The sequence below is a fragment of the Heliangelus exortis genome, chromosome 4 (genome assembly GCF_036169615.1).
Source record: "Heliangelus exortis chromosome 4, bHelExo1.hap1, whole genome shotgun sequence".
In the NCBI taxonomy this organism is placed as follows: Eukaryota; Metazoa; Chordata; class Aves; order Apodiformes; family Trochilidae; genus Heliangelus; species Heliangelus exortis.
Window position 1 is genome coordinate 2090287 of NC_092425.1, and position 18974 is coordinate 2109260.

Sequence of the window (18974 nt, forward strand, 5' to 3'; positions counted from 1 at the left end):
ATCCAACTTCAGGAGCCAGAAGCATACAGAAAGATGATGCAAAATATAAAGCTGTTGACTGAGCTGCAGGAATATTGTAAGGAGTTTAACAGGAACTCTTGATTGTGTGCCCTGTAAACAGAAAATTAGTAACAGCAAATTAGTAACTTCAGTTATCCAGACAGAGAAGTTAACATTGTGGTGAAAATGCAGTTTGCCAGCTTACAGAAAGCATGGTATGAAAAAAATGCTGAAGAAAAAAAAAAAATTGTAATTCTGTCCAACTCTATGGTGCTCTGAAACTACAAACACCAGTCACCTAGAAGTGGACTGATTTAGGAATGGCAGAATGAAAAGTTTAAGATAGAGAAGATTCACAGTACATTAGTTTGTGACCCATTTCTGTTTCAATTTTTCTTCAAAGTCTTTCCTTCCTTTGTCTTACAAAAATACCCAAAACAAGACAAACAAACAAAAAAAAACCCAACACCACCAAAGCAGATCATCATCAAATTAGCAGTCTGTGGGCAACATGAGTGGTTTTCCCTTTTTGTTCTTGTCTTCCAGCTTTTCCAATTGTGGGAAGTAGCAGCTCCAAGGGATTCACATGCCACCAGAGCTCTACCACAGTTTAAGGAAGGGGCTGATGCTGATGGCTTTTGATCTGAAGGAATTATTTTCTGAATATGCAGATTCTTGCTGTAGCCACTGCAAAGGTAGGTTACAGAGCACCTTTATTGGGTGGTGCAATCAGGAGCTTTATCTTTCTCTGAAGATCCAAACCAGAACTTAAGATGTTCTTCTGTTGGCTCTATTCCTGCAGGTCGTGTATCTGTACAGAAGAAAAGAATTTTCAAGTAAGACCCAAACTTTCCCACTTAGACAAGCAGCAGGAATACAGCAATTTCATCTGCACTGGTGTTTTATATCTCAGCTATCATAGAATCATAGAATCCTAGGGGTTGGAAGGGACCTCGAAAGATCATCTAGTCCAACCCCCCCTGCCAGAGCAGGGCCCCCTAGATCAAAGCTTGACTCTGAGAAGCTTTGGTTTGTGAGGAAAACTCTACTATTACCAGGCTGGCCACCACAAGGAACAGCAAGTCTCATTCTTTCTGGAAGCCTCCCACTGAAATCTTGAAAATGGGTAAAGCCTTCATCATGTGTGCTGGGGCTGCTTTTATAAGCAAGTGTCATGATGAAAGCAGAAACATTAATATATCAGGTATCCCAATCATCAGGGCTGAGGAACAGAAGTGATCAAAACATCTGCCACTGCAGCTGGAGCTAGGCAGACTGGCAGATTCAACATCAAAGACTGAAGTCTACCATTTTAAAGAAGTTAAAAAAAAAAAAAAAAAATTAACCAGCAATTAACTTTGAATAATTTTGCCAGAAGGGTGCTTAACCAGTGCAAAAAGTTTTGTTAAAAAGCAAACATTTTAGACTATCAGTAGGTAGTAATGATAGTCTGCTAATTCAGTTAAGTCATTGACACACACTAAAAAAAAAAAAAAAAAAAGGTATAATCTTCAGGGGGTAAAGGCCTCCTAGGCCTCCTTTAAATACTGAAAAAAAAAGCATAATTAAGCTTCATAGCTCCATCTGGTCAGCCCTTCAACAGTCAGCTGATTAACCATTCAAGAAAATGGTGTCCATGGAAGTTTCAGGTCTGAACATAGAAAGCACAGGGTATTTACCCTCAACTCAACAGCTACCCCTTGTATTTTACCTCTCCAAGTCTTTATAGGACCACACCACTGTGTTACAGACCTGTTAGTGTACCCAAGCTGGAATTATCAAAGAAATTTGTTGGACAAGCCAGTGGCAGATTCTTTGGTAAGTCCTGAGTCACCATTTCTTGAGAAGCAGACTCCTTGCAAGGTGAAGGCATCTGCTCCTTAAGGGAATATGATATTGCCTTCCTTGGAGACCTGGGCACTGTCTCTCGAGTTGTTTCTCTTGAGGATCTTTCTTTCCATTTTAATGCTCTTTCCTTCCATTTCCTAAGCTCCTCTTTCAGTTGAAGCTCATTACTGAAAGAACCAAACAAACTAACATTTAATTAAGAAAAACAATGAAATAGTTCCTTTAAATAAGGAAAAAGTTCCTGACAGACATTTCCTGTATCTTCAGGAATATCCACAGACATGGCAATGCAAGACCATATCTGTATTTTGCTTCCAAAGGCACATTTTGAAGCTACAAATCCTTCCAAATATCTTCTAACATTTAGCAGATTTTTCTGAAAGCAAGCAATGCAATGTTCAAAAGCCATAAACAATAAACAGATTTTCTTCATTCTTTCAGACCAAACTTTTATTTAAAGCCTAAAATTAATACTTGCTTCTACAGGTGTCCCAGCAAGAGACATTAATGACGTGCATAGTTAAACAGCAACAAATCAGCTGTCATGTTGCTGATCAGCTCTAGACTTACCTTAGCAGAAGATCATTTTGTTTCTTCAGGTGCAAATTCTCTTTTTGCAGCTTAACTTGTTCTGATTTTAGAACAAGTATCTGTGTGCTCTGCACAATACCACTGCCACCACCACAAGTAAGAGGTGGTTGGGCTTGCTGAGAAGCTTCTTTTTCAAGCACCACTGGAAAACAGGTTTATAGAGATGCATTTATTATTTAGTGCTTAAAACCAAGTCAATTTTTTCAGTAGATTGCTGTCCATGGCCTTATATGCAAAGCATCACTAGGTTACCACTGCCATTACCATTCTTTTTTTATACCCAAGTATTCACAGTGCAAGGGGGATATTACAAAACTGAAAAGATTATTCATTGAAGAGTTGAATAGCAATAGCTTCAGGTAAATTATTATTATATCAAGTTAGGCATGAAAAAATGGCAACACAACAACTCCAACTGCAGCTTACACCACCTAAGTGCAAACATGGCTAGAAAACAAGTATTGCTGTGATATTAAAATAGTGTATGTGCAGCTAACATTTTAATTTCCATCTCATCTTCCAAAGCACCCAATCCTCCTTACACTAAGGAGGCTAAGGCAAAAAGGTTTCATCCCAATTTCTGCTTCAACCAGATGACCTTAAAATGCAATGTTTAACAGGAGAATTCCTTATATGTATCTTGAATTTACCAGAAACATCTTGCTCTTGCTTTGCTCTTCTAAGTTCTTCTTTTAGCTTTCTTAACTGTTGTTCCTGGTGTTCTACAAGAGCTTTATAATTAGCAAGCCTATATGGGGCAGAAAAAAACAAAACACAAATCCTCAGTTAAATAATTATTACAGTTGGAAATCAAACAAGCTCTCCTGCAAATGAGTTAAACACAAAATATACCAAAGTTACAAGGTAAGACCACCTACAGCTGGCTGTCAGTTGGATTTTAGGCAATGTTCAGAACACCAGAAGTTGGACTAGAATTATTCTCTGTATCCATTCCCTCCAGTGAGCTGGAGAGTGATTTCTTTTACTGCTTTCTCCTCACTTTCTTATGCCAAACATGGGCTGGTTGAGACATTTTGATGGGTATTTAAGGAAGAGTTTTGCAGTCAGCCCAAGATGCATATGATTTTCTCTCTGAAATCTAACTACAGTAAAAACCTAGGACACCTAAACTGAAAGCTCACTGCTTATTCTATAACAAAAATAAACAGAAAGGTGTAAGCTAAGAATTAATAGTTGAGAATTGTAACAAGGCAAAAAATGTGAACTTACTGCACATCAAAAGAGTTGGATTGTTTCATTCTTTCCATATCATGTTTTACCAATTGTGTTTTGAGATGATCAATTTCTTCTTTGTATAGCTCAGCACCTTTATCTAATTTTGCCTAAAAAAACCCAAAAAGGACTTAGACTTGTTACTTGGCAATGAATTTAAAGGTCACTTCCATTGTATCTTCAGCATGATCTACTAGATTTTGCAGGGCAAGACTGGAGCAGAAGTTATGTTGGAGTAACAACAGCCACCATTACCAGCTAGCACTGGAGTATTAATTGACAACCCAACTCTGGTGAATTACATGAAATCACATTTTAGCAAGTTTTGCTGACTTGTTTGCAGATGTAAGTCTGAGAACTTTGAACTAATATGCAAATAATATTACATATAAAAAGGAGCTCGTGGTTCAGTTTCAAAAGTCTTCCTAGAATGCTTCAGAAATGCATCACATCCATGTGATAAATTCAGCTTCTAACATAAGATGGGTTCTAAATTTTGTCACTGAAGGTTGCATTGGCAGAATGAGAACCTGCATGCTGAACAGGTGTGGAGAGAATTTTACTCCAAGAATGATACACAGTACAATAAATTTACACTGCAGAACTTTGATCTAAAGCTGTTACCAATCATGTCCTCTCTCTCTCTCTGAGTCCAAAGGAGAAGAAGAGTGAACTATTTTATTCATACCTGGAGACTCTGATTTTCTGTTAAGGCAGTTTTGAGGCACTTCTCTGTCTCATTCAGTTTGGCTTGCAGATGAGTGAGCTCACTTGTCTCTGGTTTTATTCTTATCTGTGTTTGTAAGTTGTTTATCCTTTCATCCTTCTCTTTGATATTTTTTCCTGTTTCATTAATTACATTTTCCAACTTCTGAATTTTTATTGCCATAGCCTATTGAGATATCATTCAGTTATGAGTAGTTATGCCAAGAGATGTAACAACAACAGACATGGGCATCATGTTAACAAATGAAAAAACCCAAACCACACAAAATATCCAACACTAAAGGCTCTGTGGCAATTCTCTGTCTACCTCACTGCTTGGTGTCACCTTTTAGTAGTTTGGAACACTCAGGTGTGTGCTTTAAATAGGGATAAACTGACATAAAAACCTCAAAGCAAACAGAAATGAGGACTTAGATTCAAGGATTAAAGACAGAACTCTTCTCCTGTTTCCAGTTTAACATAATGAACACCATACATGTAGAGCAAGCATCAAAAGTATCACACATAGTACTTCAAAAACAAATGGGAAAACTTTATATGGATTTCTAAATATTTGTGTGCAAAAAAACCCCCCAGGCAATTAAAATAATCACAGTACAGGCCAGAGCTCAAGCCTTGACTTGAAGACAACAAAAAAGCTACAAAACCAAAGTGCATATTGTGTAGCACTGATTTGGGGTTGTCATTCTTTATTCTGTTTTCCAATTGAAGTGTTCTCACTTGGAAAACAAGCACTAAAGAAGTTTTCCTAAGAAGCAAATATTGATACCTTTCTATCTTGTTCTGCAGCCTTTAATTTGTTATGAAGCCTGTAGTTTTCTTCTTCTAATGCAAGACTGGCAGAGCCACCAGGGGCCAGCTGTTCTTTAAGACTGTTCAGTTCCTGAAGCAACTCTTCACTTTCCTCTTTCCTCTGTTTTGATTCAGCATCAGCATTTTTACAGTAACTGGAAGTTCTGGCATCTAGCTCTGAAGAAAGCTGAAGGAGTATCTGAAAAGAAGCAGTGTCACACAGATAAGTTTAAAAGCATTTTTGGGTCAGCTAGAAATAATGTGTGTGAAGAAACAGGGTGTATCTTGCTTGAGCTACAGGAATTTCACTTTCAGTGTCTCACATGAAGGTGCTTGCTGTCAGAAATGGAAGCAGAAGTCTGGTTCCATTTCAAAAAATCTGGGAGACAGGAGGGGGACATAAGAGAAGAAGATTATGCACTGCAAACTTTGGAGTTAATGGAGAAATACCAAGACTGACTTAACAAATAAGAGCAACTACACTTGGGAAGACTCTGGGACTTTTTCTGCCAGTAAGAGGAAAAAAAAGACTTTTGAAAGAATGTATTAATTGATTGATGTGAAACCATTGGGGAGAAAATATAAACATTGGACTATTTCAGTAACTCATATGATTAATGCCAGACAAAGCAAAAGCTTCCAGCTTGCCAGGAAATGGTAAAGTTACACCAGATATTTGTTTGGTAAAAGTTTTGATCCACATGTCTGTCAGGGAATTCTTCCACACAATCTGCCAACAGTGGGAAATCCTGAAGAAGTCAAGACTGGCTATTGACTCTACAGAAGAAATTTTTTAAAATAGGCTAAACTTACCAGGAGAGAACTGAGTCACAACATCAGGGGGAAGATAAAGAGCTTCTCATACTTCAGATGAATACTAATAGAATAATACTAATAGAATGAGTAATAGCATGAATAGACCAGGAACTTCCAAGATACACTTTTTAGAAAGACTACTCCTATCAGGTAGTCAGAAGGTAGTTTATATCCTCCCATAACCTGTGCTTTTTGAGAAATGTTCAGTACATCCAATCAGATGATGAAACTCATGAAAGTCTGATTATGATGCACTTAACCCTGTAAAGCACTTGGTCTTTTCCAAAGGGGGCAATAGGTAAGAGAACAAGGGAGAAAGGAGGCCTAAAACACCTACAGATTAAATTCAGAAGCTAGAGAAGGTGTGAGAATATAAATTACAATTCAGTTTTTAGAAAGGGCTAAAGTAATTTTGATAAATTTGGCTTGATCAGAGCAAGCTTGTGGGCAGAAAGCCTGGAGATTGTATCAGGCTGTCAAGTTCTGCCAGCAAAGCTACAGAATCATTTTGAAACTTAAGTTTCCAGAATCCAATCTAATAAAAATGCAAACACCACACCCCCACTACCCCACATTTGTCACCTAGGAAGTCTTTAAAAAGAAAGTTCACAAGTTTGGATGCATTAGAAAAGCATTTAAAAACCTTGTAAGTATTTCTGCATCTAATAGTTAAGTATGATTAGAACAAATACTGATAAAGGAATAATCTTGAACTATCTTGAACTATTTTTGTTTTCAATTAGATCAGAGGCATTTACAGAGTGCTTATGCCACAAACATTTATGTTTAAAGATCTAACTTCCTAACTTTACCTTTACTTTAGGAGTCCAGAAGTTAATGACTTGCAGAAGCCTTTCATTATCTTTTTTTAACTCTTCTTTAAGTTCTTCTGCATCACAGTGAGTTCCTGAAAAGGCTTCCCAGAATTGTGCTCTTTCTTTTCTAGCACTTTCTTCTTGCTGTAACTCTGCTTCAATGCTGAGAAGTTCACTTTCCATTTCTGATACATCATTGAGAATGCTCTTTATAAGAGAAGGGATTCAAGTTCAAATATTACTTTGGTAACTACATATCTAAATATACATTTTGCCATCTGTAGCTATCAATATTTGCAGGAAGTCTGGTTTAGCATGCAGTGATCACACAAAAGGAATTTCACTATCCTTAGATACACATTCACACCCTACTGGGAAAATTAGCAGAAAAATTACCTTCAAGGCAGGCAGAAAGTGGAAAGGTGGAAAAAAATTTCATGTTAAAGTTTCTCATTATTTTAAAGGTCATCCTGGCACCAGGTAGCACATATTCTACAGAGCAAATGAGTAAATAACAGTCCCACTATTTTATAACCTAATGATTTCACTTTGAGCCACTGCATAAAACTGAATATTCATTTCACAGAATATCTTTAATGAGTACAAATTCTTTTTCCCCTCCTCTAAGTCTTAACAGAAGAAAGCACTGCCATTAAACTATCACCATGTTGCCCTGTGCCTTGAAACATTCAAGTGTGTGTGGAAGTTGTTTCAAACTCTACCTCTGCATCCAAGTGCAAACTGTGCAGAGCTTCACTCCTGTTTAACTTTGGAGAAGATATTTCATTCTGCTTCAAATTATTCTTCCCAAGACACTGAATCTGAGCTCGTAGCTGATCTTGTTTCTTCTTTTCCTCAAACAATTCCACTTTATACTTGTTAACAGCAGCATGATATTCCCTTCTCTTGGAGCAAACACGACTGAACAGAAACTGGTGTGGAAGCAGAGGATATATCAGTGAGTTAAATGCTTTAAAATGGCACCCTACATCCAGCTAAGATTCCAGATTTTATAATTCAGTCTTTTTAACCTCCAGGGATGTCCAGGACAACTAAAATATGATTTAGAAAACTGAGTTCACACCCACTGTATAGCAACAGGATTTAAGACTTTTAGCTGGGACAGCATATCTGGAGGTTGCTATTTTTGTGGACTCCTAGAAAAGCCAAATAATCTGAAAGGCTCTAGGACAGCCTTCCATTAATCTAAACTTTGAAATGCAAAGTATTCTAGGTTGTGTTTATTTTCTCAGAGCTGTGAAAAGTGCCCAGGAACTACAAGAATAATACCATGATGATTTAAAGCATTATTCTAGTCAAGAACATCTTTAAACATAAAAGCTGAAAGGAATCTATGGAAAAACAGAGCATAACCTAAAAAACCCTGCCCCAAGGTATAAAATAAGGCTCTCTTGATAGAAAAACTTTTTAGCTAATGGATATTTTTATATATATATATATATATATATACACACACATATATATCTATACACACACATATCCAGTAGTTTTGTATACTGCCCCAGCAACAAAAAAAAAATGCCCCTTAACATTTCATGATAAAAAAACCAGATAAAAGTCATAATTTAGTGAACTGCATAGAACAGGGGAAGGTCTGCAAAGCTACAGAAGTAAAATTATTTAAGCAGTTTTACAGAGTAAACAAGGCATCTTGCACATCTTTCTCCCACAATAACAACTTGAGTCCACAGTTTGATTTATGGATTAAGAAAAATTTTTCCTGTTAAAATAGATTAATATTAATGAAATAACACTGTGCAAAGCAGCTGAACTAGAGTCAAAAAATGAGGTTAATGAGCTATTTGGTTGAGTTAATTTTTAATGCATTTACTCTCATTTTTTTTTCCACAAGATACACATTCACAAAAACCCAAAAGCAAAGTCAGAGCATACAGAATCCTGGCTGTTATTGTTGGGAGCCAATTAACAAACAAAACCCAAGAAACATTCCCATACTCATAATTGTAATAATTTGAAGTTAGTACCTTCAGTTTGTTCAATAAGCTCTGGAGATGACTGTTTATTTTCTCATTTTCAGTTTGAAGCCTTTTGACTTGTTTGCTGTGTTCTGCTGAAAGCTGAGTCAGTGTGGCAGCAAGCAGTGCTTTCTGACTGTTCAGTCCATGTTTCAGATTAAGAGAAACTGCAGAGAGACATTCATACCTCTTCCCCAGATTTGGAAATTTCTCAAGCAGCTCCTAAATGCAAGTGAAGCATAAGGAAAGAGTGATTAGTTATAATTAAAACTTGAAATAAACCAGACTCCAGGACTAGCCCATGCAGCAGGTATTTGTTTCACAACAGAACAGTTACTAGAACTGAGACTTCAGTTTCAGGTTGCCACAGGAACAAAGACACTGAGGTCAGGCACAACAGCAGAGAATTTTTGAGGTTTCCAGATAGTTGTATTTCCCCAGATCAGATTTCCATGATTTAGACCAGGCTTGGAATGCAGTTGTTGCCTGTACACAATTTGTCAGCTGGGCTGTCTTCTGAATGGGCTCCCTCCTTGATCATTTGATCCTTTCTTGGAATTTCTTTCACCAGGAAATCATGATGAGATTGTTATGCCTTTTAAAGCAAGGTGCACTGTCTCCCCATCTTAGGTTCTTAGTTGAAATAAACAGGATTCAGTTTAACTCTTCACCCCAGACTAAAAACACTGAAATTAACAGATACCCTGGCTCCAACAGGAATAAGTACAAGATACTTCAGAAAACTGCACAAGAAAAAGGCAAGATCTTACCCACTGCAGAAGCCAGAGGGCAGAGTGACATTAAAAGGGACCAACTGATTATTTGCATCCCTCATTATTAGCTCCCTACTTCTGATGTAGGATAGAAAGACAGCATGAAGTCAGAAAGCTATAAAATTCATTTTTGCAGTTTGGTCCTTTACTATTTTTGGTGTTAAATGAAGCTGCACTGAGGGCTTTTCTAGCATGCATAGAATGATGCCCAAATCTGCTGCACAGATGAACAGGCTGCAGTACACTGGTAAACTTTCAAGTGTTTCATATATATTCAAAAAAACTTTGTTTAGACTTCCAGTAGTAATTCTCACATCTGTGAGAAAATATTCAGGATACTTAATTAACAAAAGCCTTAAGGAATTACAGGGGCTCCCTATTTTGAGCTGAGAAGCTACTTAATGAAACTAATTTATTAGAAACCAATTTATTTTTGGAGATGGGTAATGGAAAGGAGGATTTGGGCAGAATTTTGTGAAAAGGAAGTGGTAAAGTAACATGTAACAAAAGTAAGATGACTGTTTATTTTCACTGGAGTGGCTGGACAGTAATGGTATTAAGTGAGATGTCTCAGCTGAGACCCCTGACCTTACCAGAAGAGGATGTGTGGCCACTGAGTAGCAACAGCAAATCAACTGATTCAATATTGAGCAGCATCTTAACAACATATGCAAACAATTTCATAGATCAGACAGAGAAATCATGTTTATGCTCCAGAACAAATGGATTTAAAAAGTTTTACACACATGCTTAAAATGAGCAGAGAAGTCAGGAAGTTTACCTTAATTTTCAAGGCTTTTTCCTTCAGGCTGTCATCAACCATCTGCTCAGCATTGTCCAGCAGGTTCACCTGGATGGACATATCACTCAGGTTTCTCTGCTTCAGTTGTTCCAGAGCATGTTCCAGTTTAGCATTTGTTTCCAGACACTAAAATAAAACCACACATTTTTAAATTACCATTCAAGAATTAGTTTGTGAATAACTTCAGCATACAATTTGCAACACCAACCATCTCAGAATTTTTTTGCAATTCTGTCTTGAGCTGGTCCCGCTCAGACCTGGCATCCTGGAGGAGTTTCTGGAGCTCTTCTTTTTCTTGATTAATTGAGGATATTTGTTCTTGAAGTTGGGAAGAGTGACTAGTTCTTTCAGCCAGTAACTGGTCTTTTTCATATGATACACTATTCAACATCCCAGTTAACTGTTGAATCTATTAAAAAATAGTGGAGAAAACAGAGAATTATCAGTTAGTCCTGGTCTGTAGAACCCCTTATGAATTACTTAAATCAGTTGTGTCAAAGAACAAATTTCCAGGAGCTCTAAAATTCACACCAATAGCAAGAGAAATTTATTATTTTGGTGTGGTAATCACTCAGAAAAAACCAATATTAAAAGGAAGAGAAATAGCATTACATTCAGAGAATTCTACTTCAGTTTACTTTGGTCTGTAACAAAGCAAGATGAAACAAACAAAAAGGCAGAGAATGTGGGTCCACATCATAAGAAAATGGGAAGAAATAGAATATTAGCATAAGAGAGGACATGGAAATGTCTTGATATTTACTCTAACAGAATAGCAACACATTTGCTAATCTGAAGCAATCCTTATTTATAAACTTCTTCCTTTGTCTGCAGATCAGAGGGTGACAGGTGAAAAATGAAGGGAAAACTGCACAAAGACTGAGTTGGCAAGAGTTAAATGTAGGACTTTCAGACTAAACAGATATAAATTGACAAGTGTGCAAAGCACCAAGCATTCCAAACCCACTTAGGTGCTGTCTACACAGTGCCTTTTAAAACCTGAATAAAAACATGTGCTGTTATTATTTAGCCTGCACACACTGAGAAGTAAAAGTTAAATAGGATTTATCTTGAGCAACAAGTTTAGCACATCACTGACAAAATGTTAGAAGATGGGACTGCAGAACTGCTACAAAGCCAAAGCTCTTTACCCTGTTTGTCAGGCTGTCCTCTAAAATCTCTGACCGCCTCTGCATTTTTAACAATGTTTCTTCCCTTTCTTCAGCTTTGACCTTCTCATTGTTGAGGAGTTCTTGCTGCCACTTCAATTCCTTCTCAGTTTCAATAATCTGGAATGCAAATAGAGTAAGAGATTGGAATGGCTGTACCTCTCACACATCAGGCCATTTGGTATTTCACAGGAGTTAAAGCACTCAGCAAAAAGAAACCATTTGCTTTAGTTGGAGAAGAAATTACAAATTTTGCCTTTGAAAATTTCTCCTTTCACTAAGCAGAACCTGCCAGCTAGCAAGAGAAATCCTTAGTAATGTAGAAAATTAGACAAAGTATCCTCAAGCATGTTTTGACATACTTTCTGTAGTCCCCATTACCCCAGTTTACACTAATGAGTAACACAAAGCAGAGATGTGATTTCAGTAGGGTTCACATCAAGAACTACATAGAAATTATTTAATACAACTTTGAGTTGGACTGTTGGCAGAGTGCTGTTAAATTATCTTCTATTTCTTTTAGAACTAGCATCTCTTTCACTAAACCTCTGATTTTTTTAGTCAAGTGGAAGTTTTACAAGACAACAACTGGTACTCAAAACCTACTACTTAATATCTGAACAAGGACTGCTGCTCAATGGATACCACTCAATTTATTTTCACTGTTGTGAGAGCTTGACTCATACAGAAGAGAAATAAGTGTCAGAATTTGTCAAGCTTCAGGTTCAAAACTTCAGAGCTCAACTATGGAACATACTAATTTAAAATAATTTAAAATAATTTCTCTTAGGTCTTCTGACATTGAAACCATGCATTTGCTGATTCATCATTTTATTCTTAAGTAGGGCAGCCTCACATAACATTTTTCAAAAAATTTATACATTTTTAAATACAATTCCACAACACTAAAGCATGACAAAACTCTTCAGTCTAGGCATACAACTCATGAGGTATTTTTCAAGACAGCTTTAAGATTTAACACCTTCCTCTACCAAGTATTTACAATTCTTATACTTCAATTAAAGACAAAGCACCTTATTAATACTCTCCTGGAGGTTACTCTCCACTTTGTTCTTCTCTGCTTGAATACCTTCCAGCATTTCCTGGAGCTGATCTCTCTCCTGTCCCAACAAATCACACTGTTTCTCCAGCTGCTGAAGTTTACCACTATCACCCTTCATTTTTTCTTCCAGTTCTCCCAGTAGCTGGTGCCTTTCCTTGGTTACCAAATTTAAGTCCTCATTCAACTGAGCTACCTATTAAAAGCATCAAAAAAAAAAAATACAGAATCAACACACAATAACCAAGAACTCTTCTGTTGCTAAATAATCTTACTGTGACATCATCTATTGGATAAATAAACCACCACAGGCTATGGGTAATTATCTGTTGGTCTAATGAGTCCTCGAGGGGACATCCTGATTTATTTCTAAGAGTTTCTTATCAGTGTACTTGCCTTTTCTTTCAGTTTGCTTATTTCTTCATTTAGTTTTTCTTCAGTGCTTTGCAGTTTCTCTTTTTCATTGGCTAGCATGTTCTTCTGGATATCAGCTTCCTCTTTCTGATGCTTTAGTTCTTCCTGTAGTTTTTCCATTTCTGTGAGGACTTTTAAAGACTGCAGAACAAAGTATTACACGGGTGTTCACTCAGTGTGACTCAGCTCTGCTTATCAGGATTCAACATTAAGTCAAAGCATTTGAATTTTTGGGAGAGAACTAGAGAGTAATCATCCTTCTGCATCAGAAAAATCCTCAGTTGTCATTCCCTCATGCTTAGTTCATGAATGCCAAAGGAACACAGTCTTTAGCAGACTATCCTGATTCTTGTGACAGCTGCCACCAGTTACAGGAACAATTTGTCCAATTGTTTAGTAATAAAATGTAAATCTAAAATTAACAATTATGATCCTACTTTGCTCACATCAGTGATCAGTGGCTCTACCTGAGGTTTGGTATATTTTGTATGAAAGCTTTTACAACTTAATATAACTTGCAAAGCTTCTCAAAAAATACATTTACCAGGCTTCCTTTTAACTGTACAAGTTACCAGTTTGTTTTTTCTTGACTACACATCAGAATACATTTGTCTGAAACACTATGTCAACAGAAGCACAGCTTTCATGGAAAAACTTGGAATAGTGAAGCCAGTCATCTGCCAGGATGTAAGGTATCAGGATGGAGAAATACTGTAATCAGTTTATTTTCTGGGTTTAGCTTTCTCTTCCTCAGAAAGAGTTGAAGTGGTAGAAGAATTATGCCCTCAGGTATCAGTAAACCTGGATAACCTCTTCTGCTCAGTGCTAAATGCAAAGGCACTGCAGGTAAGAAACGTAACAGCAACTTGTGGAGTGTCTGTCCAGCAGGTGGCAGACAAGTGTGCCCAAAGCCAGACTGGCACAGTGACCAAAAGGAAAGAAACAGATTAGACTAGAAACTAAATTTTTAGTTTAGTGCTGCTGTGAACATTGGAGAGGAACAGATAGTGAGTAGCAGAAGGCTTCATGACTAAAATTATTCAGTGTGGTACAACATGCCCTTAAAAAGGAGATTTTATACGTACTTGCTCCTTGCTTTCCTGACAGTCAGCCTCTAGCTGGTCTTTTTCTGCTTTACAAGTCTCTACCATTTCCTGTAGCTCATCTTTCTCCTGATTAAGTAAAGCAATTTTCTCAAGCTGCTGAGATATATGCTCCTTTGTTGTTCTTTCAACTTGCTCTTTTTCAGCCAGTACCTTGCCATACTCAGAAGAGACACGAGTCAGGTTTTCAGTTACTTCTGTGAGCTGAAAGAACAAATAAGAACCAGTATTAATATTTTTAATCATACCTAAAATAGCTAAAAGTAATGAAGGGTTAATTTGGAAAAAAGTGACAATCTATCAAATTTTTTTGTTCCAGTAATCAGGTGCTGATTTAAGTGTTATTGGGTCATATTTCACAAACACTACCTGTACATATCACTTGTTATAACTGGATTTTACAGAAGAGACCTCCATTACTGCTATAGTAAGAAAAGAAAGATGCAACATTTTTGCTTAAAGGTCACTGACATTTCAGTGCTTCTGTCTCACTGGTAGACAAAAGTAGATGTGTAAAAACCCACAAGCCATTCTAAAAATTCTATAAAAATTACTTCATTGCTGTATCCCCAGCAGATGGAAAACAAGGCTTCTTTACACTCAAGCCTAAAAGCCACAACAGCTTCAGACATTAAATTAATAAATAGATAAAAGCTACAATAGTGCAGCAAGTTAAAGAATGAGCTCAACTGCCTTTTATTTGCTCAAGTATCTTCAGTTACATAGCCAAAATATATTACAATTTTAAAAGGTCTAAGATTTGGAAAATACACTGAGCTCAAAAAGCATTATTGGTGTCAAAATAAGATTCCACCATTCAGCATTGAGGCATCTTTAGTTTTAAGTAAATACAGGTTGCAACTTGCAGATCAAATTAGTTTTGATCATCTTATGACTGCCTCTGTTTCTATGGAATTATTTTAAGAAGCTGTACAAGGAATAAAAAGAAGGGGAGAAAACTTGCATTAATTTTCATTACATTTACTCAATGCTTACAAACCCCAGTCTGCAGAGGACACAGGGTACAATTTTTAGTTTACTTCACAATGCTGCATCTGACCTTTTGCTGCAGTTCATCAGTTGTTTGCTTCAATGCCTCTTGTGCTTTTAAGAGTTGATTTTCTTTCTCTGAAAGACCTCCTTGCAGCTCCAAAATAGTCTCCTGGTGTTGTCTGAGAGAGTTCTGAGCACATCTCAACTGCTCCTGCATTTCTGAATTCTTTGGACACAACACAGTTAAAGTACATTAAAATACACTTCCAAAATTTAAGACAGAAGTTTACTAAAGGTCTTACCCTAAAGGAATAAGGCTCCCTCTTACCATGCTAATTGTCTCCTGGACAGTTTTTTGTAGCTGATCTCTCTCATTTTGGAGATTTTCCAGTTGCATTTTAAGATTATCTTCATCTGTCTTTGTCTGAGTGCTCACTTCCTGACAGCCACACAATTTGGGAGCAAAATCTGTTCTCCCCCCTTTTTCAGATTCTTTTTGACATTCATTGGCTTTTGCTTCCTCCATTTCATACAATTTCCTTTGTGCCTGGTTTAGCTCTTCTCTCAGCATAATTAATTCTTGCTCAATCAGTTTTCCTTGACTCTGTGGTCTCTATTTTACACAGAGATAGAAATTCATGCATTTGGGGAAGAAGCTTTAAGGGAAACACATCTGACCTTTGACAGGTTGATTACATAAAACAGAGAAGCAGTGGTTGTGATATGGGGTGGGGTTTTTTTTTTTCAGAATAATATTTGCCTGAACTCAACAATTAAAATTTCTTGAACAACAAACAAGTCAAATAAAATCTAAAGTGAGGACTTCTGAAACAAATCACCAGATGTAGGACCCCACACGTATAGATGAAGCCCAGGGGGGCTTAGCTTAAAAGACCCACAATGAAATAGTCCTCATAAACCTTATCCATATTGCTAGTTTCACTGAAACATAGTAGTGACAATTATTTACTTGACATTTTTCCAGTATCCCCCTAAACATTAAAATATATGCACAGCTCATTTTTTTCAAAGTGTACATATATAGACTTTGGATATATACATATCACATGTGCAAGAGTATGCAACAGTATGGAAAATGTTGGCTGCAGTGCCCCTTCACATACACTACCAGGAAAAAAAGTCACTTCCACCTCAAAAAAAAAAAAAGTCACTTCCACCTCAATAAAAAAAAAAGTCACTTCCACCTCAATAAAAAAAAAAGTCACTTCCACCTCAATAAAAAAAAAAGTCACTTCCACCTCAATAAAAAAAAAAGTCACTTCCACCTCAATAAAAAAAAAAGTCACTTCCACCTCAATAAAAAAAAAAGTCACTTCCACCTCAATAAAAAAAAAAGTCACTTCCACCTCAATAAAAAAAAAAGTCACTTCCACCTCAATAAAAAAAAAGTCACTTCCACCTCAATAAAAAAAAAGTCACTTCCACCTCAATAAAAAAAAAGTCACTTCCACCTCAATAAAAAAAAAGTCACTTCCACCTCAATAAAAAAAAAGTCACTTCCACCTCAATAAAAAAAAAGTCACTTCCACCTCAATAAAAAAAAAGTCACTTCCACCTCAATAAAAAAAAAAGTCACTTCCACCTCAATAAAAAAAAAAGTCACTCCCATCTTTGAAAAAGCAGAATCACCCAGATAAGCAGAATCATTCCAGATAAGTTTTATCTTTATCTGAAGGACCACATTTATATGCAGATCAACCCAAATCACCATCCTGTATCAAGTTAAAATTCTATCTACAGAAAAAAAAACTTGTCACATCCTACTACTGGCTGACAATAACAAGTGGCATTTATTTCAAACAAATTATAATCTTAATTACCAGAGTTCCTTCTCCATCCTCTTCTTTTTTCACATGGAAGCTGTCCAGCTTATCCTGCAGTGAACTGTTCTCTTGTGTAAGGAAACATATTTGTTCCTTAAGCACTTGAAGCTGATCACTTTCTCTACAGGTGCTATTTTCTGTCTCTTTTTCAGCAAGCTGGTCTCTCTCCAATGTGATGATTTTTATTTCTTCTGCCATTTGTGATATCTATAGAAAAGGGGGAAAGATTCTCCATCAATTCAAAACCAAGATGAAATTGTAGACTAGGATGGGTTGGAAGAGACCTTTAATCTAGAGCACCACCACCATGCAGTGAGCAGGGACATCTTAACAACATCAGGTTGCTCAGAGAAAAGGTTCAATTCACTGTATAACATTTTTAACATCAAACCAGTGTTACAAAACAAGAACAACTTCAGAACTTCATCTCTAGCCTTTGATACCTATTTTAAACTGTAATATTTTAGTCTGTTCTGCAGCTTTGGCCAGATTTTTATTCAGAACAAGTCTGAGAGGAGAAAGCCAAATGAGGCAGCTGTTGGATTATTTTTAAACACCTGTTCCAAATCATGCAAATGCTGAATTGCCTGCCACAGCTTACTGTATCTGGCAGTTGATACACCTTAACAAAAGTCCAGCCCTGTATACCACAGATTCTCTCTCCAGCACCTTTGTCAGTTGTTGGAACAGGCACAACCCCCCCTTCCCTCCCATGTCTCAGCCTTCTGCTTTATGCTGGGAACTGAGCTGCCCTCTACAGCCCTGTGCAACCCATCTCATGAGGTCTGAGTGTTAGAAACCATCATTCCAACCCTCTCTCTTGTTCCATTTGCCATCTAATGCTGCCATTCAAATTGACAGTCATGGGACATATTAGTTAAGCAAAGGTTTATTAAAGTGTGAATTATATTACAGCTTGGAGATCTACAGACAGAGATCTGGTGAATAGATACTGGTAAAGGAGTGGATCAGGCTGTACTTCTGCTTTGCCCACTTTCTGCCTCTAGGCTTTGAGAGGGCACAGTGGGAAGAGAGAAACAGACCACCTAGGCTTGTTTTCAGTGTTAGAAAGCACATTAAAAGCACTTTTTAATTATTACATAATACTTTACCTGCATATTGAGTTCTTTAATGGTTTTCCCTAGTGCCTCTTCAATGCTCAGAATCTGAGCTTCTTTTTCAGAAATACTTTTCTCCAACTTCTTGACAGTCTCCTGGCATTCCTTGAGAGAACTCTGGGTATTTCTCAGTTCTTCATGTGCCAAAATATTCTTTGGAATAAAAGGAAAAAAACCCCAAAAAGAAAACATGTTTTGCAACCAAGCACTCCTTGATTATAAAGAGTCCACACACACCCCCACTCCCCCTTAAAAACTATATTTCAATATAGTTTAAGTGTTCTTAGTCTTCCTGTTAACTTGTGTGGTCAGTTTCTATAAAAGTAGAATTCCTACCATTGAAACAGTGTCCTTTATATCCTCTTTAAGTTGGTCTGTCTCAGCTTGAAGAGACTCCTCTTTTTGCTTCAGGTCATCTCTTTCCTGGGTTAGGATTTTTATTTCTTCCTGACATTCAGTAAGTTGCTGAAGAACTGACTGGATCTCTGAATCCTTGGCCTCTAGTCTCAACTCTCTAATCTTTTCTTGCTCTTTTAATTGCTCCATTTCATTTAGTTTCTGCTGAGCCTGCATGAAATCTTCTCTTAGCTCAACAAGTTGTTTGTGCTCTGCTGTCTTTTCTTCCAGCTCTTTCATTTTGCTGGAGAGCTTCAGTTTGTGGAGGAAAAAACAGATGCTTTCAGTGTAACACAAAACTACATAGGTGTGAGAGTATGAAGCTTAGGAGTTTAGAAAAGGTTTAGAAGGAGTTTCTCCTTGGCAGCAAGAGTCTTAACAAAACATAGCACTCCACATGAAATTAATGTATCTTAGGAATTAAAATCAAATTAGAAATTACCACACCTGTGGCTGGGATATCCCAGCTGTATTGGTAATGAGA

The 18974-nt window shown here is 37.0% G+C and overlaps 1 protein-coding gene across 1 annotated transcript in view; it reads right to left on the reverse strand.

Moving 5' to 3' along the window:
• Window positions 1-367: 367 nt before the first annotated feature.
• The window catches only part of CENPE (centromere protein E), a 35033-nt gene continuing 16426 nt past the window's right edge, over window positions 368-18974 (reverse strand). The window contains exons 24-44 of the mRNA XM_071742598.1: window positions 18431-18742; window positions 18089-18247; window positions 16974-17183; window positions 15461-15745; window positions 15200-15358; window positions 14122-14343; window positions 13015-13177; window positions 12597-12814; window positions 11545-11682; window positions 10602-10802; window positions 10373-10519; window positions 8828-9040; window positions 7544-7753; window positions 6819-7028; window positions 5168-5389; window positions 4361-4564; window positions 3670-3782; window positions 3090-3187; window positions 2419-2581; window positions 1753-2015; window positions 368-811 (exon numbers count right to left, since the gene is read on the reverse strand). Coding sequence (XP_071598699.1) covers window positions 714-811; window positions 1753-2015; window positions 2419-2581; window positions 3090-3187; window positions 3670-3782; window positions 4361-4564; window positions 5168-5389; window positions 6819-7028; window positions 7544-7753; window positions 8828-9040; window positions 10373-10519; window positions 10602-10802; window positions 11545-11682; window positions 12597-12814; window positions 13015-13177; window positions 14122-14343; window positions 15200-15358; window positions 15461-15745; window positions 16974-17183; window positions 18089-18247; window positions 18431-18742 — 4008 coding nt within the window. The 3' untranslated portion in view covers window positions 368-713. The remainder of the gene's footprint in view (window positions 812-1752; window positions 2016-2418; window positions 2582-3089; window positions 3188-3669; window positions 3783-4360; window positions 4565-5167; window positions 5390-6818; window positions 7029-7543; window positions 7754-8827; window positions 9041-10372; window positions 10520-10601; window positions 10803-11544; window positions 11683-12596; window positions 12815-13014; window positions 13178-14121; window positions 14344-15199; window positions 15359-15460; window positions 15746-16973; window positions 17184-18088; window positions 18248-18430; window positions 18743-18974) is intronic.